The 26,042-nt window shown below is 45.3% G+C and overlaps 1 protein-coding gene across 1 annotated transcript in view; it reads left to right on the top strand.

The window, feature by feature from the left end:
• The window catches only part of LOC119384962 (uncharacterized), a 30,758-nt gene extending 9,064 nt beyond the window's left edge, over nucleotides 1–21,694 (top strand). The window contains exons 3-5 of the mRNA XM_037652563.2: nucleotides 19,390–19,472; nucleotides 21,363–21,446; nucleotides 21,556–21,694. Coding sequence (XP_037508491.1) covers nucleotides 19,390–19,472; nucleotides 21,363–21,446; nucleotides 21,556–21,683 — 295 coding nt within the window. The 3' untranslated portion in view covers nucleotides 21,684–21,694. The remainder of the gene's footprint in view (nucleotides 1–19,389; nucleotides 19,473–21,362; nucleotides 21,447–21,555) is intronic.
• Nucleotides 21,695–26,042: the final 4,348 nt, after the last annotated feature.

The following is a 26,042-nucleotide window of genomic DNA, read 5'->3' on the forward strand; positions in this document are numbered from 1 at the left end:
ATATTGGCGAGTTACAGATTCCCATCTATTCTATTGGCCAGAATGCTTGGGAGGTATACCAGGCATTTGTATTGCCATGTAAGGAGAGCAACGCTGCAATTGTAGGGTCGAGAGCCTCGCGACGCCAAACCAAAGAATTCAGGATAAAATATTGCACAGGAGACTCGCAGAGCGCGAAACGCTGAAATCTGCCGGCATACTGCGCGAAGTTGAACGGGTCGTGTTGCCGCTTTGTGCTCAAGAACTCCCCTTTCAGCTAGCTGTACCAACCCTTCGGGTCTGGCGCGAGCATTTCTGACGTGCGAGGAGATTCTCCGTCTCGGATTTCACAAATAGCCGTGTCCTCCCTGGGCGTTGTTGGAAGCGAGCGTGCTTGCTATCTGTAGCTGCCAGCACGCTGCGCAACACTTCTATTCGCGTTCATGCGAACGAGGAATTCTTTTTATTCGCCAGAGCTTAGCTTTGACATTCTTGCCATCACCACCTGTCCTTCTCCGCCCGTCGGCGTCTGAATGCCTTCGCGCTTTTCGTCTGTGCTTACGACAGAGGCGAATATAGAAAGCAGCTTGCTGCCTTCAGCTTTCTACCTCTTGGAGCAATATCTGCCCCATTTTTCACTCTCACAACCAAAGCTAATACAGTTGAGGCCGCGTTTCTCAATATAGATGAAACACGGGCCAACTTGGCACGACTACGTGCAGCAGGCACTGGCTCTTGGCTAAGTCTTCAAATAAGGGCGTTTGATTTTAATGCGATAGCGTCAAAATATCAACTTTGGCCGTGATAATTTTATGCGGATTCGTATAACAGACTCAAGTCGGAAGCGTAATAATAATAATAATATCTGGGGTTCAATGCGCCAAAACCACGATATGATTATGAGGCACGCCGCAGTGGAGGGCTCCGGAAGTTTTGACCATCTGGTGTTCTTTAACGTGCACTGACATTGCACAGTACACGGGCCTCTAGCATTTCGCCTCCATCTAAATGAGACCGCCGTGACCGGGGTCAAACCCGCGAACTTCGGGTCAGCAGCCGAGCACCGTAACCGCTACAACAGCGCGGCGGACAAAAAAAACAAAACAAAAAAACTCAGAAGCAATACGGTTGTGGATAAGCGGGTACTGATATCTGTACACTATGTACAATGTCACGAGCCTATTAATTCGACGACAGTGCACAGATTGTGAATTGTCCTGCATAAGTAGCACCGTATGCGCAGGACGGTAGACTCTCGTGTAATAAACTTGCTGTATTGACAGGAACGGAACGCCGACGGGCGACCCTTTTCGCAGGGCCTTCCACGTGCACATATATGTGCATTGCGTGTGCGACCTCGTCGCATTCACTGAATCATAATATGTTCACTGGTTGTTCCATATTCGTGGCGTCGTGTTAAAGAGCTGAGCTGGTAAATACGACGGCGGCAAGTCATCTTTTCGTCCACTTTACTTTCTTCACATTTACATTCTAAATACTACAGATAACACCCCCTGTACTTTCCTTGGCGTTATTGTCTGTTAGTTCTCATTAATATTGTGTCTAACGATAAACGAACCCTTGAAAAATCATCTGCTTTCCTTCATTCATAGCGAGGGTCTCGTCCTGGCAGACTTAATGCCTTCAGGTAGTATGCGAGGGATTATTGGTCAGCTGCCAACTCGTATAAAGATCACGTGCTACGTGACGCCAACAGGCAAAAAAAGAGTGTTCCACACTCGCCGCCATGGCTGCGATTGGCGCTGACTAACACTCCTAGGTTTAAATCAACATATATACCCCAGAAAGTGGACGGGAGGATGACCGCCGCCGTAGCTCAGTGGTAGAGCATCGGACGCGTTATTCGAAGGTCGCAGGTTCGGTCCCTGCCGGCGGCAAGTCATCTTTTCGTCCACTTTACTTTCTTCACATTTACATTCTAAATACTACAGATAACACCCCCTGTACTTTCCTTGGCGTTATTGTCTGTTAGTTCTCATTAATATTGTGTCTAACGATAAACGAACCCTTGAAAAATCATCTGCTTTCCTACAAAACTGAGGTATGTTTTTAAAATATACAAATGAAGCTTTTTAAACATTTTGTTCCTGTGTTCGCCAGTCGGAGGTGGTAAAGCCGATTTAAAACAATTTGCTGTCTGCAATAACTTCCTGCGTGCCTCATTTCTGCACCCTCACTTTTAACAAGCATTGCTTTTTGCCCCGCAGGGCAGTTTTCATGAAGAAGTATGCTATTCCTTAAAGAAACTTAACACGGCGTGGTATTCCTCAGGTCTAACGATATTAGTGTTCTATAGAGTGTGGTGGAACGCTGACATTCGTCACTTAGTCCCACTTCACTGTTACACTTGGCATAGCCGTAATTTTCGCAATGCAGGCATTTTCTATGTGAATTCAATTCGTACCTCCAAGGCTATTACTAACGCGGTGTGCTAACATTCGAGAATTTTCAATAAAGAATGAGATATAGTTCTATTCGATGCGGTAAACGAATCGAACAGGGCATATTAGAAATGTCGAATATTTTGGAATAATAATCACCGATGAAAAAAACTCAAAGAACGAAACATCCGAACACAGTGGGGTAACGTTTTTTTTTTAATCATCGAATTACCGAGATGCATGCAGCCCAAGGTTTTGAGGGACTATCGGCGCTACATTGATTAAAGGATAAAGGCGTTTTTGCTTAAACCTTCAGTGTCCCCGAAGCAACAGAGTCATCAATCCACTATGTTCATCGTGGTATTCATGACGACGTTGACTAATGATTACTGTTTTATGTTTATGTCTCAATTTTTATGTAAAAGCTGTTGACAAGTGCAACCTTGACTACAAGATTCACTCCCATATTTCAACCTGCACGCTGTTACGAATAGTTCTAAGGCTGTAGTTGCTGCTGTATACGAGCTTGCCTCAGTTTACAAAATTGTGGAATTATTTTTTGTCGGTTAAAAGTAATAGTAATATTCCTTTGTTAAAGCTTGTGAAGATTTGTCTCAAATAAAATGCTGTGCAATTCTTGGGCTGTTTCCAAAATGGTTGCATTATCATTCTAGAGCTGCTTTGAAAATTTAAAATGTTAGCCTTCCTGTTCGAAGACTATTCATATATTATTCGATTCATATTAGTATTCGCCTTGGTATGATCACTATTCGATTCGTATTCGATTCGGTTCTAAACTTCACTATTGGCACACCCCTGGTTATTACAAGTATTGTAACATAAGAAAACGTCGTTCGTTATGATATTGACATTTTCAGCTCTTTTATGTCCTGTTTGTCTGATTTCTGTTCTTGATTAACTTTATTTTATTTTTTTTCTGCGCGCTCGTAACTCTTTCTTCGGGTGTTATGTTTCTTTTTTCTATCCTCATGTGTAAGCAAACTGAACCTTTACTAAGGTTTTGAGCTGTTCATCGGCACTTTCAGGAGTGAGTGAGTGAGTGAATGAATGAATGAATGAATGAATGAATGAATGAATGAATGAATGAATGAATGAATGAATGAATGAATGAATGAATGAATGAAAACGCGATGTCAGCCGCATTGGTAGTGATGCTGGCAAAATACCGGGAGCACCGAAGGCGCATTGAAATGCGCCACACTGTACGTTACGTCCACTTCAGTGATCAATCACTGATGGAAAAAAGTGCAAATCCAGCGGTCGTGTGTCTAGTTCCCATTAAACTTTCAAGGCTGGTCGATTTGCGGTGGTGCACCACATGCTATGCAATTTGCTGCATGCTCAGAGTGATCATCTGGTAGATGCACTGCGAAAATCGCTGATGAAAGATCTAGGCCGTCGCTCGCCGGCCAGGATGTGCGCCTGCGTGGGCTTCCTAGCAAGCAAGTCTCGCTTCCTAATGCATCTAGAATGGCGTTCTCCTGCGCAAAAATACTTGCGTTAGCTGCTGCTTAGCGTTGTGACAGCGACTGGACGAATGGGGTCTGTGGCACGCTGTGTGTGCGCCCATTCGTGTGTTTATCCACATTTTATATTAACACGAAAGTGCATTATGCGGGGTCCACCTGGATTTCACTGGCATCATTTCGTCATGGAAGTGACGTCGCTAAAATGTACACTTCATGCGAGCCCGTTGGCCTGCGCTCAGCGGCGGCTGCCTACAGCACCACCAGCCGACAGCTAAAGAAAGCACGTCTGTTTTCGGCGTCATACACAGCCAACAATCTAGTTATGGCCAGTGAACAAGTGCTGCTAGATTACGCTCCCGCTCTCGTGTCGCAAAGGGCGATGCCGCCAGAAGCGGACGTGCTTTCTTTAGCTATCGTTTGATGGTGCTGTAGGCAGCCGCCGGAGTGCGCAGGCCACGCGCTCGCGTGTCCCATTTCATAAAGGATGACAGTGTACGTAAACAAATGACAAAGAAAATCCAGGCAAACAGTTTCGCTGAGGGACTTGGGAATTGAACCCACGACCTCTAGGTCCGCGACGACAGGTGCCCGGCGCTCTGCCCACTGCGCCACCGATGCACATGCGTGGGACTTTGCAAGCGCGCCTTATACCTCTCCCACCTCCTTCTCATAGTGATCTTCGTTGGCGGGATGATGCCGCCGTCTACTGGCGGTGCAGCGAACTAACGAGTGCCGACAGGGAGCACTTCGGTAGTTTCAGCGCAACGGAGGCTTTCAATGCTATATTCTAGGAAATTATACGCTCGGTGCAATGCGCCGTACATGATGATTCGGTTTGGTGACGACGCAGTACGCACTTTGTCTTTAGCGTCGTTTTAGCGTGACAACTCGTCGCCAGAGTATAGTGCAGCTTCCACGTGCATCAACGGCGTTTCTCCGCCGCCTACTGCTGCGAGGGGGATAGTGCCGGCTAATAAAACTGCTGCAATAAGTGGCACAGAAAGGCAATGGCGTCGACGGGCGAATGTCGCGCAGTGAGTGTTTCGGTGCAGCGAGCGAGACGCGCCAGCCGTTAGCGAAACGCCTTCCTGCGTTCACGGCTCACGCTGCGAGCTCTGCCTCTCGTGTTCCTGAAGCGCTGTGTGCTATGTGTATGAGAACGGGCTAGGTTACCCTATTAATGGGCAACGCTCGCCTTGGCTTTTGCCTCGTCGGACGACGAGGCTTTGAACCAGTCCGTATCGAGCACCAGTGTTCATTACGCGTGCTTGTTGGTGCCATCTTTACGTGGGATTCACCCTACGCTGTGTCCGGGTGTATATCAACTACTTCAGCTACCACATTGGTCAAGATTAGTCGTCGGGATGGAGATGTGCCTAGAGGCGTCAACGTGAGTGCATTCACGTCCAGCGATGCTATAGCTGCGAAACACCGATAGGCATTGTGCAAGCTCTCATACATATGTGCCAGACTTTTCTTCTTCTGGCGCACGTCAACTTGGGACATGAACTGGTTGCGCGGAGTCTGCTTAGGAGGAGGAAGAAGTAGTTCTCTCTCAGCTGAAGCACCTAAATTTAGCGTGGGTCCAAGGTCACTGTGGCTTAAAATTAAATGAAATGGCCGATGCTTTAGCGTGTGCATCGCTAGATCTCCCAATAATCCAGGTTCTTCCAGTGGTAGAATATTTCGCCGCAATCAGATACAGAAAATTGGCAATTCACACTGATAGCATGGAATCAACGTGGACGGAATACAAACATCTAAACTCCCCATGGACGTCTCAGTGGAGCCAATCTAGACAATCTGAAGTTACGATCACCAGATTTCGATGCCGTGTCCCCCCATTAAACTTATACTTACACAGAGATGGTCTGACGATATCGCCCCTATATCAATTCTGCGGAGAATTAGAAAATATTGCACATTGCTTTTTTGTCATGTCGCAGATATTCACTTATTAGATCACGACTGCTCATTACTTCGCTTTTTTCTCTCTCTTTGTCTTTTTCCCCCTTTCTTGCGACGCAGCATGCATTGGCTGCATCATAAGCAACTCATGTTGCTGTTTAAGTACCTATTTGTTATTTCTTGTGACTGACGAACTTGCTTTGTAATATTTGGTTCATATTTTGATAACTACTGTTTAAATTATGAGTATACTTGTATTTTCATGTTTGTTATTGTATTGATGTAATTTGTATTGTAATACCCACTTTGTTGTTGTGAAGCCTTACAACCCAATCTGTAACGGCCGTATGGCCAACAGTATTGTGAATAAAATAAAAAGAAATAGGCTTATACTTAACTGAAGAAATTGTACTAAGCTTCCGAGCCTCAGCGTTGGGATACTGCCACAGAGATGCCTTCGATGCCGTGTGTAATTTCATGCAAACCACTAAACGTGTACCATTTTATTCTTACCTTCAAAAATACTCGTTAATGAAATGCGCTTAAATCTAACTAATCTAATCAAACTTGTTTCGATCAGGTTAATACGGCAGTCTGGAATACGAGCTTAATAGCATAATTTTTGAAGTCTTAATTTGATGTATTTGTTATTATTGCCATTGCTTCTCTTCCTTTTCATATTATTTTTTAGCCATTTAACATTCTTCGAATAAGATTTTAAGTTTCAACTACGCATTCTTGGCCCATAGAACAGAAGGAAAAGCAAACAAACAAACAAATGGCGTAGAAGTCTGAATAAACCGCTCTGTGCTTTCCTGGGCCCTGCTTCATAGCGCTGCAGTTACTGGGGACACGGAACTCGTCCTTTTCCCGAAAAGTTATGTGAAACTGAGCGCCGATACAGTACTTTCGGACGAGAGCTCCTCGCGGTCTACCTTGCGGTGAAGCACTTCAGGTACTTTCTTGAAGGGCAAGAACTTGCCATTCTTACCGGCCACAAGCCACTTGTTTTGGCGTTCCGTTCGCGCCGTGCCACCTATACTCCTCGAGAGCTCCGGCACCTTGCTTTCATAGCCGAATTCACCACAGACATACGCTACGTCAAGGGCAGCCGTGAACAGTGCAGCGGACATCTTAGTCGTATTACCATCAACGCAACAGCAAACCCCATCGACCTTTCCTTGTCTCCACTCGCGGAGGCACAAGCATTTGGTGATGAGCTTCTACGACTCCGATCATCTACATCCCTTCGAATGGAGCAATTTAAATTTCCGGACTACGACGTCACGCTGTGGTGCGACATTTCACAAAACAACACTCGCATCTATTGTATGTTCCTACAAATCTGCGTCATGCTGTTTTTGATAACCTGCAGTTAATCTGCCATCCAGAGGTACAAGCTACACAACACCTGATCACCGAACGTTACGTCTGGCCGTGCATACGCGCTGCCATTCGTGACTGGGTTCGCACTTGCACAGCGTGTCAGCGTATTAAGGTACGACCCACTCAGCCATCGTGGGAGAAATTTTCTCTTCCAGACGCACGTTTCGGCACCATTCATTTGTGCATCGTCAAACGTTAGCCACCATGCCGTGGATATACGTATTTGCTTACGCGTATTGACCGGTACACAAGGTCGCCTGAAGTAGCTGTAATGCCTGACATAACGGCAGAGACAGTTGCTCGTACTTTTCTGTCTACCTGGATTAGCCGTTTCGGCGTGCCATCAACGGCGACTACTGACCGAGGCAGACAGCTTTCGAGTCGGCGCTTTTCGCTTATGTGGCATTAGTTCTGGGTTGTGCGCGCGTTCGCACCACTGCTTACTATCCTACATCTAATGGCATTGTAGGGAGATTACATCGTCACTTGAAAGCAGCACTGGCCTCTCAGCCTCACGTTGAAGATTGGGTATCACACCTCCCCGTCGCGCTTCTGAGCCTTCGATCAGCACTCCGACCAGAACTTGCCTGCTCGATTGCTGAGATGGTCTATGGCTGCACACTCCATGTTGGCGGGTGACCTCGTCAACCCGTTACCTACGCAGACTGTTTTGGATCTATCTTCTTTCGTACAACGTCTGCGGATCTTCATGAAAAACCTTCGCCCATCGCCAACTTATGCTCGCACGAATAAACACGATGTTTGTTTGCATTCAAACTTACAGACATCCTCACACGTTTTCGGTTCGTGTTGACGCGCCTCCCCGCGCTCTTCAGCCCCACTATGACGGTCCCTTGCCAGTCATCAAACGTTCCGAAAATCATTTCAGAATCCTCCGCAACGGGCGTGAAACAGTGATGCAGAACTATCGATGGTACTATCGATACTATCAATAGCTGAATAACTATCGAACTATCGATGGTGAGAAAGAACTATCGATAGTGCTATCGATAGTAAATTCGATAGCACTATCGACAGTACACAATCAACCGCGCGAACTCATTGAATCATAAACTTAGTTCCCCGATTGCGTGGTATATGGGTGGGCAGTAGGAGGAGGCTGAAGGGCAAGCAAGTTGACATGTTTGTGTTGTTTTACCTGAATGTCTGGCTGACATATGATAATTAGGTTAAACTGTTCAACTGTAGCGGAAAAGAAACCGTTCCATGTGGCGGAACTGCGTGGCTTCAAATTTATATTGCATTTTATTATTTCAAAATAACAAAAAATGTCAAGAACTAAGTTTGTTAATTGTGAGGTTTAACTTGTTACTATTGAATATGAATTTATTGATCGTCATATTCCGCCATTTCCACTCGGGAAATAATTTATTTCTCTCACCGAAAATTGCTCAAAAGTAAGCGAACTGAGTATTGCTGATAGTACTGATCGTAAGCTATCGCAAATGTTTTGGCAATATCGCCGGCCAGCAACAGCATCATTATTCACACAACTATCGATAGTACACTCTTACAAAAAAAGGCAGGCATATTCACTTACAAACTATACTAATAGCAAGACGCAGGTGAGTGAAATTCACTACCTTGTCAGTAAATGAATTGTACTAAAAAGAATGGTTAGTCTGTTAGTAAATTTTTTAGTAACCGCACCAGCAACTTAGTTACCGTACTAACTCTAGCGGACTAAAATTAGCCAACTAGAGACTTACGCCTACTTAGTTTATATGTGCGTATGCATTGCCATGTCAAGTTGATTGTACCGCAAAAATACATATGAGGTGAAATAAAAAAAAAAAACCTAAATGGCACGGCTTGTACCAATTAACAACTGCTAATTTATTTAATTAAATAATTACCACGGTGTGTATGCATCATAACAGCGTATATTGAAACGCGAACGGAATGTAAGCGAGAACACAAACAAGCACAAACAGAATACAAAGCCTTCTACGCACGCGCCATGTGCTCTAATAGCAGCTTGACGGCTATATATGTACCTACTTTGCAATAGCACACTGTAGCGGTTAGCAGTCATAGAATTTAGCGATAAACGATTATATTTGACCCCGTGTATTGTATCTTACTGTTTGTACCCCCGCCTCCAAAAGTTTGTGGAACGCGAAATTTCCGAGAAACATATATTCCCGCTTTGTCTGAGAAGATAGCCTCCAAATAAATGTTCCAGCCTGCGAGCTATACAGCTACCCGCTAGGTTAGAAACACTGTACACTAACAGCGCAGAAATTCGTATTTTCAGTGGAGCCCACGTTCCGCAAACGTTTGTGGGTGGGTCTCATGTATATGCCATCACGTGTCGCGATACTGTTATTCCAACAGAATCTAGAAAATTGAAGTTTTGCCTAAATTTTTCATAAGAGTGTCACAATTACGGCATAACAAACTACGGCATCTACGAAGTATCTGGCAACATAGTATTTTAGTAGTATAGTTAAAGACACTAACAAAGCCTCCCCGCTTAGGAACGGGAAAATTCAACAGCTTTACTAGCTGGTAAAGGGATGTCGCAAAGGTTGCAAAAGGCGCTCGAAACTAGTGAATGTCCGAATGTATTAACTATTTACTAACTTGTTTCTAAGAGTGTATTATCGCTCGTCATATTACCGATGGTACCGTCGATTGCACTATCGATAGTTTATCGGTAGTTCTACTATCCATAGTTTGTTTACACCACTGATAGTTTCAAGTAAACTATCGATGCTGTTGATAGTCAATTTACCGATAGCTCTGCATCATTGCGGACAAGTGCCCATGGCTACTTGCCTGCAGGGGGGCCCACCTGTGGCAGGCTTTTCTTCTTCTGGCGTGCAACCAGTGGGGAGTCTGCTTAAGGGGAGAAAGAAGTAGTTCGGAGATGGCGTAGAAGTAGAAAAAAAACCTTAATAGAACTTTTTGTTGGGCTAGTTGGTACATGCTTACTGAAAAACTAAGAAGACGCGTACCATCAAGGAAAAAAGTAAGGACAGGACAGAAAGGGCGTCACTCGCAACTAACTTTATTCCCAGAACATCAGCATCATATATAACCACAGCGATCCTGCGCGCGCACATCGCCTCACAAGCTCGTCAAAAACCCGCGGTAACAAGATTAACTAATCGAAAAATGAATCGATGAAACTAAATTCACCCCCACGCAGAGCAACAGATGTGTCACTAACACAGCATTCATTCTTCTTTCTAATATAGTATGCTTCCATGATTTCACGCGCTAAGACATCGTTACTCTTTCCAAGAACGGAAACACTGGCAAACCCAGGCTCAAACTTGCAGGAACCACAATGCACAGGCAAATGTGCTGAAAGTTTATTTTTCACCGAAAGTTCGTGCTCCCTCATCCTGTCGTTTATGCACCGGCCTGTTTGGCCGATATATACCCTACCGCAACTAAGCGGGATCTCGTACACCACGCCAACCGAGGAGGCGACAAAAGGCCTTGCGTGCCTCTTCCCACACGGGGAGGGCCTCGGTGCAGAAGAAATGCGTGGGCACAGGCTAGCCAATTTGCGGGGCGCCGAGAACACCAAGGGTACCTTGTACCTGTTGGCCACATTCTTAAGGTTGTGAGCAACCTTGTGCACATATGGCATAACCATGGGCCTTTTTTCCATCGGCTGCCTATTTCTTCTCGATCCCTTCAGTTTCTGAAGGAGGGTTTCCGAGACTGCAACAACGACAGAACCAGGGTAGCCGGCTGAATACAGCCTCGTGACCTGATTATTGAAACTTTCCTGCATTAGATGAGGACAAGATTTCACCAGCGCTCCTTCCAGGCACATGGAAGCAACGGCCCTCTTGACAAGTTTCGAATGCGAGGCATCATAAGGAAGAAGTGCCTTGCGTGAACGTGGGCAATATGCCCAACATATGTGCGTCTCCGAGAAAGTGAGACTCAGGTCTAAAAATTGCAGCACACCACCAACAGGAAGCTCATGCGTGAATAAAAGACCCTTGGCGTGTTGTCTAAAAACAGCTCAAACCTCATCCACTGAGTTAGTGGTTGTCAAAGAAGGGACCCCGGCATAAAACACGAAAGTGTTTTATGCCGGGGTCCATCAAGACTATCATGACGTATTTGCGTCACGGCAATACGTCAGCAAAATGAACGTGATCAGATGAAAAATAAAGAAAATTACACCATTTCCCGCTAAAGGGGACCATGAGGCGATGCGAAGCCGGAGCACTTGCACGATCGCGTTCCGTTGGCGTTCTTTGGGCATGCTACCGACCTAGCGTCGTGGAACGCGAAGAGGAACGCTACGCGCGTCTTGTCTTCCTGGCCTGGCCGTTAATTCTCACAGGGCGAGCGGGGAACGCAGTCGGCAGGCGTGCGAGAGGGGGCAGCTTAGGAGAAGAGAGAGGGGGGGAGGGGACGCGCATGCGCTGGTGCTCATCGCGGCGTTGTGCAGGAGAGAATTTCGGCATGTCTAGCCCGCGTTTCAGAGGAAGAATGAAAAGGGGGAGAGGGAAAGTGGAGAGGGGAGAGGGAAAGTGGAGAGGAGAAAGGGGTGAGGGGTATGAGAGAGGGTATGCGCATGCACAGTAAGGGTGGTCACGCCGCACACCACCACCACCACCGGATTGAACTCCGCTATAAGATACTTCGCATTTAAAAAAGTTCCGTTATCCGGAGTAGAACCCACGATCTCTCGGTCCGCGAGATGGCTGGTGGGCGTTTAGCTAACTGAGCTACCGCCTAGCACATAAGGGATGCTACATGAACGCGCCTTTTATCTTTCACACATTGCTCTTGGATGCACAGATGGATGCTATGAGCGTCCCCTTTATGGGGCGGTGACACATGGGCCACCAGGGTCGAAATAAAGCAAGAAACTTCGCTGCCTCCGCCATTAGCTCCTGCAACGCGCCGTTGCTACGACTACCCCATTCGGCGCATTACTCGCTCGCCCTGTGAAAATTAACGACCAGGCTAGAGGGAAGACACGCCGCGCGTGGCGTTTCTCTTCGCGTTTCACGACGCTTTGAAGGCGTGATATCGAGTATTAGTGTTTACTATGTGCTTGTTGATGCAATGTTTGCGTGGGATTCACCATATGCGCTCTCCAGGTATATCTTGACAACTTCAGCTACCGAAAGGGTTAAATCATGATCATGAGCGTTAGTCGTCGGTACGAATATATGCCACTAGGCGTCAACGTGGGTGCGTTCACACCAAGCGGTGCTATATCTGCCAAACAACTGTACACATTATACAAGCTCTCATATGCTAATGCACTATAAACAATTAACTACTTCTGAGACGGCACGTTTAACTTTCGTGTTATACCGATTCCTTTGGCGGAGGGATCAGCCATCTTTTTTTTTCAAATTTTATTTACCTTTGACGTGAAAATTTGTGCGCATACGCTCGGCTGTTTAGTAGTTCAGCTTTTTTTTTTTTTGTGGGGTGACCCAATAAAGTCAAAGTGATTGTCGTCGCGTTGTCTACTTTAATATTTATGCACCCAAATTTTCCAAACGCATTAATTTTTTTGTATATTTTACTCTCCAGTCAGTGTTCTTCAAAAAGTATGCTATTCCGTTAAAAAATCTAGCTTTGTCGGGTTTTCCTCACTTCTAAATATATTAGAATTTGACTTAGTGTGGTGTACACGCCGGCATTCTTCACTGCGTCCAACTTCATTGTTGGCCGACACAACGTTACTAGAACAAACTCAGTTTAAGAGCTCCGCCGGAGAGGCGGTCCGCGTGGCGGTCGTGAGAAGTAGTGGCGCTGCAGTCACGTCTAGCTCCCGCGGCTGGCGCTTGTTCTGATCGGCGCCGCCGATGTACGAGCGCACGTGGGTTACAGCGTCGTCTGCGCTTTGTTAGCTCGTCATTTTTGCGACTGTTCTTGACCAGGCTTCGCGTCTGGTACGAAGACACGTGCATGACGTACGAAGCGTAACGAGGGCGAACAGATTCACAGTGCGGTATGCCGACTCGCTTTGCGCCGGGCTGCAAGAACCGCAACGACGACTCCGCTTCACGACACTTGTTCGGACCTCCAAAAGACCCTACGCCATTCGAGCTTTGCATCGCAAAGATAGAAAGCTTACTGCGAAATGCAAGGTCTGTGACGTTCATTTTGAGAGTGACGACATTGTAAAGCACTATTGTCGTGCCATTGCGGGACAAGAAGTTTTGATCCCACGTGGAAAGTGGGAACTCGCGCCCGGTGCCGTGCCGCGCTTGTTCCCAGCACTTCCACCCCCCATTTCAAAGCCAAAATATTCGGGGTTTAAGCGCGACACCCCCCCCCCCCCCCAAAAAAAAAAAAAAAGAAACGCACGGCTTCCCGCGAAAGCCCAGTGCCCAATTTGGAGGAGCCGCCAGAAATAGAACAGCAAAACGAAAGGCAGGCGATTACCTATATACGCTACCGAGACTGAGAGTTGCATCACACTGACATTCGATCAGTTGTCAGCTGTCGCTATAGCCTTCAAAGCAGTGGATTTTCGAGAGCTTTTACGACGAGATATCGAACAAGATGTGCGGAATATTTTACACTCGCCGGCTCGGGAACGGGCTGCTCAGCGCAAAAATTTGACTCGGTACACATAGAAAAGACGAGGACCAGCGCTGGTCTTCGTCTTTTCTATGCCGTGTCAAATTTTTGCGCTGAGCAGTTTAATAATGGAATACCAACTAGCCCAATCCCACACTTTGCTTCGGGAACGGAGACTTACTTGTAGTTGTCGAGCAGTTTAACTGCGTAGTGAACGGCTACAGTACGAAACGCAAACGGCTGTCGTACAGTGTAAGAAGTGCTGCGGGCATGGAACATCTGCTCGGTGAAGTTGAAAAACTGAAGTTGAATACTGACGACTCTTCTAGCGACAGAGTACGCGCGAATAACTGCTCGGTGCTCACATCACGGCCGATCTGTTCAAATTGTTTAAGGCACCGGAGAAGGATGCGACGTAGAAAGATGAGACACCGAAAATACAACTATCCGCTGAAAAATTGCTCAGAGACGACATCTATTCGATATAATCGCACACTGAGATTTCATTTACAGAGTTCTCGTAAAGTTTTCCGATTTTGGGTCAGTATCCCTTTAACCGTCGCGAAAACGTGTCTTGCAAACATTGCAAAGCATTGGTGATGTTTTTCGAGAAAGTTTTTTTCAATAAATTGTAGACAACATGAGTACTGTTTTTCTAGAACGTTTTTGTATCTCGAGTAAGTACGCTTCTTTGTGCACTATAAAGGCTTTTACAAACGTGTTGGGTTGTTCTTGATCTGGATAAGACGGCAGAGGCTAAAATTGTGGTGGTAGTTATAAAAATTACGCTGAAAACCCTCATTCGCTTAGAAACTCCTATGCTTGGAAGTTAAGCGCAATGTAGACAGCTGAAATATTGTCACAGGGTCGTGACGTCGACGAAGGCAGCAGTCAGCAGGTCCGAGATGAAACTCTTTATTTGGCCGAACTTGTGGCCGAGAAACTGAAAGTCAAACTACAGCAATACACTGATAGCAGCGAACAGAGCGTCGACCGTCGATCAACTTACAAGCGGTCAAGCGCGTCGGCTTTTATACAGGCGCTACCGAACTTTCCAGCGATATCGCTGCTGGCGGCGTTATCGCTCGGCAAAGCTGGAACATTCGCGTCCGGTGCGCAATCTTACCAAAACGATGCACTACAATCGCGAAGCTTCTCGAACACTGCTTCGCGGACAGCGTCGAGCGTTGATAACCGTTCTTGCTGGTCAAACCCGAATACGTCAAAATAAAACAAGTGGGCGTGGCAATATAGACCGAACATCGATTCCTAGCCAATCAATGAACAAAGCACGCGGGCCAATGCATACAGACGACCTTATGCATATCCACCTAACTAGTACAATAAGAAAGTTGCCGCACAGTTGCCGCGAGCAACTGCGCGGCGGACCGCAGCGTTATGCAGCGTTATGCCGCGGCAGCAGACGACGCGCCGATAGTGGCGCAAGACGGAACTGCAGCGCCGCTAGTTCTCGCGACCGCCGTTCGGACCACCCTCCTCCGCTGGCGGAGATACGGAGCTTTGAAACTGAGTTTGTTCTAGTAACGTTGGGCCGACACTTGGCCGATGCACTGAAAAGGCAGCATTAGGCTGAGGAAAATGTGAGATTTACAGTGAAGTGCGCGTATGCACAGACACAGCACTTCGTGGAATCGCGCGAAAGACGCAGCTTGTGCTCGCCGGTCATCCCTTAGTATTAATTGGCAGGTGCGCCTCGTTGCTAGGCGTCTGCCACAGCCATTCGCCGACATTGGAAATTCAAATTCGACGGTTTATTTGCCAGGAGTCCCATCCTGTGCTTCGCACGCTTGGGCGCACATTGTCGCGGTTGCTATGCGCAACAGTATTGCGTGCATCGTGAGTCGAGTGACAGAGTGGCCGCAGTGGTGTACGCACAAAACTTTACTGGAAAGAAAGTGTAAAACAACTATGTTGCTTGTAAATAGAAAAGCGAATCTTTCTGGAAGACCGCAGCTTCCTCTCGGAGCGCACTAACACATAGGCTGCCAATGATTGGCTTGCAAGAAAGAGTCACGAGAAATGCATTGCTCAACATGTATGCTGAAGTAACCAGGAAAGAGCCAATAGAGACATAGAAACAAGATGGTGAGAACGACAATGAGGTTTGTATGTCGAAAAACCACAGTGCTCAAAGTGCTCCTTGACCATATAAAAAAATTCATAGGGTTAAGTTCACTTAAACATCTATCTATCTATCTATCTATCTATCTATCTATCTATCTATCTATCTATCTATCTATCTATCTATCTATCTATCTATCTATCTATCTATCTATCTATCTATCTATCTATCTATCTATCTATCTATCTATCTATCTATCTATCTATCTACGTCTTGGTACTCTCCTTGTCTTGTGATTAATTTTGTACATACCAATGTATACCAAAATTGGCATGTCGTGGTATGAATTGCATGATACGCATATGAATTACGCCACGAATAACAAGACAATGCGCCATCGTGATGCCGCAGTTATCGTTTCATTACCTTGATATGACAATATGCGGACAGGACGTGCGACAATCGTGCATGACGTGCTCCGTGACCTAGCTGCTTAAATCGCAAAATTGATCGTAAAATCGTAAATTAGTGTCGGCTCCAAAATACACTATACAATGTATTGGTGTACCTATTAACCTAAACATTTACTAAAAGGAGCATCCTAATATGCCGGAATTATTCTGCAAGGCCAACCTATATTTCAGAATGTATTGGCTAATGACATCTTTAACACAATATTATATACTACAGTATTTTTCTACTAGCATACATTTAGTGGTTATTATTGTTAATGTCACAGTTTTGCCTAGGGAATATATTTCCAAGTTTATTGACCCTTTCGGACGCGACATATAAAGAAGGGTCTGTAAATGTGGGAAATCTACGCAGAATTACTTCCATGCACTCAATATTCTATTGAATGAAATTATCTCACAATAAGTTGACTTATGTGTCATTCATGTTGTGTTTCTTGCATAATTAGATTCATGTCCCAGGCTAGACAGATACCGCAATTTCGTTTTCGGTTATATTCATTTCGAAAAGAAAAGTTTTACTTTTGTCGTGGCTGTTGGAAAGCGGCACGTGCAATGACTCGGCGAACATGGTAGCGACTTCAGCAAAGTGATCCTATGCGATAGTACAATGCAAGATAAAGTAAACGAAGACACATTTAATGCGCAGGAGGTTCAGTTCATCCAATCCGTAATGTATCCTGATCTTAACCACCAGTCGACACAACTAGGAAAAACAAGTTGTGTACCCAAATGTGTACAAAGGGTCTCATGGGTTTTAAGAGATGATTTCGCTGCTTACATGTAAATTTTTGTTCTATTGTGTTGTAACTTGCTTGCTCTAAAGAGATAGGCGCATATATTGCTTCAATTCGCTATATGTTTTTACAGCAAAGTTGCATACAACTAGGCAATTTGGAACTTGGTTACCTATAGAGCATGAAACCCCTTGCGGGTGTATGACACAGACATTGCAATCCCCACTACTCACCACTGGTTCATTAAAAGTAAACAGGAAAGGAATAAATAAATAAATAAATAAATAAATAAATAAACAAGTAAATAAATAAATAAATAAATAAACAAATAAACAAGTAAATAAATAAATAAATAAATAAACAAATAAATAAATAAATAAATAAATAACCTTTGCGCTGCCCTTCTGGCTCACGCAAATCTAGGTGGAAGTGCTTTAAAGGAGCGTACACTAAAGTAAAAACAAAAAAACGGCGCTGTTTCATATCTTTCATCAAAATTATTTGTCACCTCTGCGTCGTGTGCTACACAGCTTCACTGGTCATCAACCTCCACAAAGTAAACTGGTTTATGATATTTTTTACCTGTTAATTTTTGTTTTGGGCAAACATTCTTTTTTTTTCGCCTTGAAGAGCCGATAGATATGAAGCAGAATGTTCACTTTGCAGGAAAATATCAATTTGCGTCTGGTGGGTCAAAGGGAGCATTTTCTGCTAGACGCACAGAACCCCTTTCGGTCTCATATCTCCCTGCGCCCTAGGAGCGACGGAGATGGCCGGCTTCTTTCATCAGTGCTTGAGTACGCTTTCCCTCGCATACAGAACATGCGACGCGCGCAGGGATGTTAACGATTTGGACGTTATACGGAACATGACGGCGACGGCAAAATCACGCCTGTAGAGTCCACATATTTGTTATCCCAATAAAAATTTTAAAAAGAACGCAGGAGCTGCGCTTCCACTTCGTCTTTGCAGCGTTCTAATGCTTAAAAAAATAAAAAGAGTGCGAGCTGTGCGTCCATTTATTCTCACCAGACGCACAGCATTCGAAAAAAAAAACCAAGCAACATAAGCATATTTTATAATTGTTAAATTGCACCATAATATAAAAAGAAATCACCGAGAACCAAGGTGGCCATCGCCATTGCTTTCCTCACCGAGAAGCGTGGGAGCGTCGTTAGTCCTGGGCAACCGTCCGGGCTTTTGCTGTCGCCGCCGTCTCCAAGGAAGCGCTCCATATCCTCGGTGACAAGGACATTTCTGCTAACATCTTTACGCTGTTTCCTGCTCGCATGGGCCCTTTTGCGGGGGGTCCCACGAACCTCAACGAGATGGCCCACTCCAAGGCGCGAGGTCTCACGTTGCGCGCCCACGAAGGTTTTCCCCCGCCGAAGACGTTGGACAAGAGACGTCTCATACAATGAGATTTCACAGCACTTCTACCTTGGCTGGAGGGTTTACCCCCTTCCACACAAAAAGTTGAACAGAGCCCAGGCATTGACCCTTACAGGCGGTTTGGTATCCAAATTTGCCTTTATTACACAATATTTATTCGGACACCTACACTAGCAGCTCGTGCCCCCATCGAGGGGACGTAGATAACTTACATCCCATGCTCTGGTGATATCCTTAGTGAATGGGCCCCGATCAAGCCAACCAAGCCAAGTGGTGCTCCGCCATCAGAAGCCTCAACGAAGGGGATAAGCTTTCAGCCATCAGAGAGCACATGATGCGGCGGTCAGGCTTAGCCTGCCCGTCCCAACGTGGAAGGAGCCCACTGCGCGCTAGTCGCGTTTTTCAGGACCAACAATAAAGTTTTACCAGCCAATCAACTAACCAACCAGCCGAGACCACACGAATACAGTCGTTGTGTATAAATATGTTTATTGTTTGCAAATATATTCACCCTGACTTTTATTATGACTACGTAAATGGCTTTCGAGAAATCAGAAATAATGTTTTTTCTCGTCCTAGATATATTGAGACTCACGTGAAATTTTTACCGCGCTTCTAAGATACGAAAGACGACGTAGAAAGAACCACAAGGAACCAAAGAAGCGCAAACTAATTACTATTTATTTTACGAAATAATGACACTCAAGGAAAGGGCTAAAACGAACATTCCCACGTGCGCATGAGAGACATCAAGGCTGATGTCATACGTTCAGCCACAAATTCTCTTCAAAAAAGAAAAGTCTCATGCAAATCAGATGTTTCAGAAACACACCTCTCATGTTCATTTAAGGTGCAGGTGTCTCACGGTGCTTATGAGTCTCATTTGGAAAGAACCTTCAAAAAGAGCAATTGAGGCTCATAAATGACTTTTTAGGACAGTTTAATAATTATGCAACCTTTAAAACACATAGTAAATATCACATTTTTTGTTACCAGGAGCAACCAAACGGCTTATGCCTGGGTACGAGCTTCTGAAGGTTACCCTCTTCCAAATGTGATCCAGTCATCACTCACGCTTGGTAAGTTTGAGAGTAGTGAAGACCCCTTGTTGTTGGCTAAGTGATGGATTAATATCTTGCTGCTAGTCTCAAAACAGCACACTCAACAAGCGTTCAAACTACGTGTGTAACGAATGAGAAAAAGGTAAAACTTGTGTGCTGGAAACTGTGTAACATGTTTATGCAATCCTCATGAGTTATCAGAATTTACCTGCATCAGATGTGTAAGGTCGCTGCTGTAAAGCAGAGAATGTGCAGCAAGAAGTGTACAGCAAGAAGTACAGCAAGAAGAAGAAAGGATTGTCCTGCGTAGCAAATGTTGTTTGTACAGGATGCGTAGACTAGATGCCGTCGCGTTCTGGCAGTGTTTCGCACAACTTCGGTGAAAAGTGCTTCCATCATGCTAATACAGATATATTCACAGGAATGTGCTCACAATTCACAGCTTCAACGGGTACGTTAATTCAAGTGGTATAGTTTCATAGTTCCCAGGTATTTGAAAGCTTTGTTCTTTCTAAAGCGACTATACAGGACACATGCACTTTCGTTCAGTTTGCACACATCGAGGCGAGTACCTTTCAACCAAATAGTGTAACCTCATCTCTGAGCCTCATTGCAGATTTTTTTTTTTTCAGATTAATATTCATTGAAAACCTTGGTTAGAAGTGTGTGAGTGCATAAGTGCGGCATAAGAGCACAGTGCACGGAGTCCTGCTACAACCCCGAAATGTAGTATCACGCTGCGTCATTGCAAGCTGGAAAAGTCGGCGCACTGCTACGCGTAGCATCCATCTTCCTGTGTTGCAACACAGGAACAGGTTTACAACTTGCACCTCTAACGTGGTTAGCGAGGATTATTCTTTATTTCCTTGACCAGGCTGTTTACGCCCGGAGATGAGCGATCAACTCAATACGAGTAGCCGTAAGCTTGAGCTGACAACTGTAGCTGGTCCTCGGAATTTGGGCTCGTCAGCTGTGCCTCCCACTAGTCCTCTGTTGGGGAATGGATAGGCGTCGTTTGTGGATTCTTGTTGCATTCCCAGACCACGTGATAGAGTGCATTCGGGAACTTGCAACCTTTGAAGTCTCTTCCGCATGTCACAGGATACAGCGCATGTAGCAGAGTGCCGTTAGCGACATTTCCTTAAGCCAGGGGTCGGCAACCTTCAGAGGCGGAGGGCCGAGTTGCATGAAGCCGAGACGGCGGGGGCCGCACGGCAAATCCAGTAGAAGCGAAGGGGGAAGAGGCGGGTTTTGCAGGCAAGGCGAAAACATTCAGCGTATTGACAATAATGATGTGCAAAACTAGAATACAGATCATGTTTGATTTCAGCACGTACATCACAAGGTTTCAATTTAGAAACATAGGTTACAAGCAAAAAAAAAAAAGAAACTCTTTCAATGCGACTTTTGGTGCCGAACATTCTTAGCCAACTCTCCAATATCTACATCAAGGTTGCTCACTCTCAGACGCAGAGAGTCGTGGAGGTGTTCATGGGTTTGGAAAGGGGGTAGGGGGGGGGGGGTTGACGTCGTGCTATGTGCCGCATAAAACTGACCACTGACCACATAATACTATGCAAGGACCTGGATAATACTGCTGCCCGCAGGCCGCAGGTTGCCGACCCCTGCCTTTAAGCTATGAGCTCCAGTACGCCGCCCATAGTGGCAGACACTTTTATTAAAGGGCTAAACAGCATGGTTTCATTGTGCGCAATAAGAAAGGAGGTACTTCGCTAAACATTGTAAGCGATGTAGTTTCCCCATTTTCAGCGCGTGAAGTTTCTCGAGAAGGGGAACGGTAAATTAAGCCTGGCGGCATTGTGACAACACTATCTTTGTGATCGTGGCACGCAATGAGCACCGAACACTTGATTTAAAATGTTCACTTGTCTTTCCTGTATATCTTAGACAGGAAGAAAGTCGTAGAGTTCCCAGTTGCCTTCACGGAATACGACAACTGTGAGATTCTGAGAGTACCACATCGCAAAAACGGTAAGAACTTATTGGTAAACATGAATGGCAAGAAATTTTATCGATCTGGTTTGCAATACTGCTTCAAATATGGAGCACTTCATTCTGACTTTCTAATATTTTTTTTCAGGCTGTGAACTGTGGGTGAAGGCAGGTCAAGAGAGTAAGATTGAGTCCCTTTGCTTTTTTGTATTTCACTTGCTGTGTGGGCCGTCAAAGTATGTTGTGTATGACCCATATTACTGTAATGGGAAATAAAAGTCCTTGCTCAATAGCAATTGTATGCATTCTTCGTCATTCACCCGGTGAAACGAAATGCTGCTATTGTTGCAACTACGTAAATGTGGTCGTTAACAAAGTGTTAGCATAATTTTCAAACTAACAAATGGAGCGTTTTTTCGTGTAAGTCATGGTGTATCCCAAAAATATTATGCACTGATTGCTTGGAATAGCGGCTTTTAGCTCGTACGCATACCTTTTTACGTTACCGTGGTACCGGAACGCATGTTTTAGAAAGGTTTTAGCTTCTCGTAAACGTTTACGTACGTACGTAAACGTACACCTTCACATTTCCGCAAACCACTACATGATTTATTTATTTATTTATTTATTTATTTATTTATTTATTTATTTATTTATTTATTTATACTCTCAACCCTCTGTTGAGTGTCCTTACAGGGAGGGTAGAAATAAATGCAAAAATCCAGACAAACAGGTATGTGAATTGGCAGCGCAATCATTTAAATACATGTCTAACAATTTTTCAAATTGGCAAACATCACTTGCGTTTACTACACGGCTTGGTAACGCATTCAAAAGTTCAATCACAGCTGGGAAGAAAGAATGACGAAATACATCACTGCGAGCGAAATATGGTAACGATAACAATATGGTATGATAACAACTGCATTCAAACTATATTTAATTTGGATAAGATTCGGTCACCGCTGCGGCAAAATCGCAATAGAGGTATTTAGCGTGCACGGCATCCCGGTATACGCAAATAGGTGTAGGAATGCCGGGTTACCGAAGGATGGAGCCGACATTTTGTGATGCTTCGTTCAACCATAATCACGGACAAGTTTGCTTTCGCCTAGTGTTTTTGAGGTAAAAACGGATAAAAAGCAACTCATTCGTAATTACGCCGCTGCAAGGCATTTACGCGAGAAGAAGAATGCACATCGTTTCGACAAGAATAATTGAATGCTTGCCTGGTACACCTCGGCCCCGCTAGATGGCACCACCTATCTGCCCTCTCAGGTGCTTTTGGCATCTCACGTTTACGGTGGCGGTTTTCTGGGTCACTCTAGCTTCGGTAATCCGGATCAAACAACGTGGTCATAATTGGCACTCGCACGTTGGCGTATTTTCACTCGGCGGCTGGAGTCTCCGAAAAGCGGATATAACGAGTAGCCACGAGCGAATGTGAATTCGCGAGCTATGGCCGCAAACGTAAAACGTATTCAGCAAGTAGTTTGCGTTCCGCGAAAGCAAGTCTACGTTCTGTAAAGGCCCGCGCATGCGCGGATCCTATCCGGTATCAGGTAACACGATAATGAAAACAAGTATGCGTACAAAATAAAGGTCCCCAGTGAATAAGACAATAAGGCCGTGTTTCTTCGGGAAGCGCAACGTGTGTGTAAAATCCCGAAAATGAGTGAAATTAGGCGAACTGGAGAAGCGATGCTCGTAGGAACGTTTCAAGTTTACGTGAAATTTTTTACAAAGAAAGGACCCATCGCTTGAAAACAAGTCGTTTTCACGCTATTTATCAGGTTGACTAACGTTCTAAATTGAAACCTCCCAAGCTATAAGTGCAAAGGACGTCGCTTTGGGGAACGTGACTAGAAGAATTATGGCGGCCCGAAACACGGTTCCCGCAGACCATAGGTGTGCGCTCTATTGCATGGTTAATGGTCAGCTCAATTGATATAGAGACCGCTCCGGAAAGACATTGGTCCTGGGTTCGATACCCGGACCAGGACGAATTTTTAGGCAACAATGAAACTTTCTTTCTGAGAAATCAGCATTGCTTTCGATGTCGCTTCGTGGTACAAACGGGTGCTCGTGAATTTTCCCTTCTTCTCATTGTAGAAAGAAGAAAGACAATCGTTGGCCCAAAATAAACATACAAGTAAAGAAATCAAATAGGAAACTGAAACAAATGAAGGCAATAACATGAGAATTTGTATTGTTTGCTGGCAAAAGTTCACACGCACACATTCCTGTCCAAGTTGTATTCGAGTCCCCTGTACACGGTATAACAAGTCACTTCATAGATAACTGCACATGGCTGCTCATCACAAATGCTTGTCTAGTTCAGTGTCCACTAAAAAAAATATCGCAAGATGTTTGCATTTTGCTGCACATGCTTTGCTGGTCACGGACCATGTGATTTTTGCGATGCAAAAGGGTGCTTGTCAAAAGTTGCTTGTTTTGTTTTAAGTGCGGAGCACCTTAGGGGCCCTGCCTGTCGTATGCTGGTGGATGCTGTCGTATGCTGTCATCGTATACTGTCGTTGCTCGGTGCAACGCAGGCAAAACCGCGTATGGCATAGCCATCTGTAGCATATTGAGCGCTCGCTCGCGCCAGGATGTCTTCTTCCTCTTGTTCTTTGAGTGCCTTGGTGATAATAAGTGAGCGCGCGCTCGCGCCCTGCAGAAGTCTTTTAGATGCGAAGCAGCGCTTTGACTCACGTGTGTAACGCCGTACGTTACGTGCGTCCGTACGAATGCGCCGCAACGCGTTCCCCTCGCCGTAGGTGTTGGAGCATTGCCAAGTAGGTCACGCCACAGCTTTGTGTTCACGTCACGCTCTCCTCGCACGCTTCCCTCGCAGGTGCGCGCTGACGTCACTCTCTCCCTCACACGCAGCATGCTCGCCGTAGCGCCCGCAGCTGCCGGCTGCTCCGCCCGCTCGCAACACCTCTGAACGTGTCACTTCTCTCTCGCTTCACCCGTGGTAGTCAAGGCGAAACGCGCGCCTGCTCCGGTCCAGCGCCCGTGTCTCGACTGTGAAGAAACAACGACTACGAAGTCTTGCCAAGCGCTTGAATGAAACTTACACGAAACCCAACCCGCCTCCCGAGTCTTTGCGTTTGAAACAAACGTTTACTCGAGTAAACGCTACACCGAGTTTCGCTTCAAACCGTTCTTCCAGCACCCGCGTGGACGCCCGTTTCAACCGGATCAACGCCGTGCGCACCGCTGCTGCTTCGCATCCCATCAGGGTTCCCTTCGGGGAGATGGTCCAAGTTTTGTTTCCTCTTGTTCTTCGAGTGCCCGATGATGATGAGTGCGGAGCACTTTAGTTGCCTGGGCTGTTGGATGCTGTCGTTGTCGTATGCTGTCGTCGCTCGGCGTAACGTAGACAAAACCACGTATAAAAATAGAAGAAAAGAGGCAGCAAGCGAGAAATAGAAAGAGAGAGATAGAAAGGGAAAAAAGGAAGAAAAATAGAAAGAGCAACAAAGGGAAAGAAGTAAATAAAGAGAGAGGAACAAATAAATGGAAATAAACACAGAAAAAAAGACCGAAAAAAATAACGAAAAAACAGAAACAGAAGGAAAGAGAGGTGAAAAGAAAGAGAAAACCAAAGGGAAACAAAGAAGGCTGCCCAGCTCCGCAATTCCTTCAGGCACCCCTAGTGCGCAGCTGCCTTGATTTTTTCTCTAGCTTGCTTCCTTCATTTGCGTACTTTGTGCATTCCACAATAATTTGACCAACGTTGTCAATTTCATGTGCACAGCGGCACTCATGTGAGTTGAAACGGTGTAACCTGCGCAGAAGACAATTCGTGTACGCTACTTCCAGTGAATGAACGTGTCCATATGAAGTGGGAGGTGTGCCACTACTGAAAAACGTTTTTCGTACATCGATTTCATATGAATGTTATTGCTTCGTCACCACGTGACAAAGCACACGAATTGTCTCTTGTGATGAGAGCCACTGAATCACTGACGAATAAGGTCATGCTTACTACATGATATGAAGAATAAAAGGCAACCACCGACCAAATAAATGTTTTAAAAAGAAAGAAACGACGTTTCGGGCTTCCGTATGGAAGCCGAAACGTCGTTTCTTTCTTTTTAAAACATTTATTTGGTCGGTGGTTGCCTTTTATTCTTCATGTTTCGTCCCGACCAGACGGGCTTCCGTCGAACTCTCGATTTTACTACATGATAGCACATTAATTCATTCTAGTTCCACCCGAGTGCACGATAAAATCGTGCCCTCGGGTGGGCACATTAATTCATGCAGACACGGTCACATGAGAAGCGATCAAGACAATGTTTGTGTCTTGAGATGTTTTACGCCTTTTTTTATATGTTTCTGTCTACTTTCCTTTCAGGCACAAGGCTTTTTTTGAGTTGATAGTCGGCGATTTTGTTTTCTTGGTCTCTTGTGTCCGTGTCTGCACGCCTACATTTTCTCACCAAGAATTTCCTGCACTTCCTGTCGTTCTAACGCTTCGGATGTCTGAATTTATTGAATTGTTAAAGAAATTATCAGCCTACGCACGGCTCTTGTCAGAGTGACCATTTGCCATTCTTTGTTTCTCTCTGATTGTGAGTTGTCATTGTTCCTAAGGCTGCAGTTCTGAAGGCTCTTTTTCTG

Source organism: Rhipicephalus sanguineus, chromosome 3 (genome assembly GCF_013339695.2).
Source record: "Rhipicephalus sanguineus isolate Rsan-2018 chromosome 3, BIME_Rsan_1.4, whole genome shotgun sequence".
NCBI lineage: Eukaryota > Metazoa > Arthropoda > Arachnida > Ixodida > Ixodidae > Rhipicephalus > Rhipicephalus sanguineus.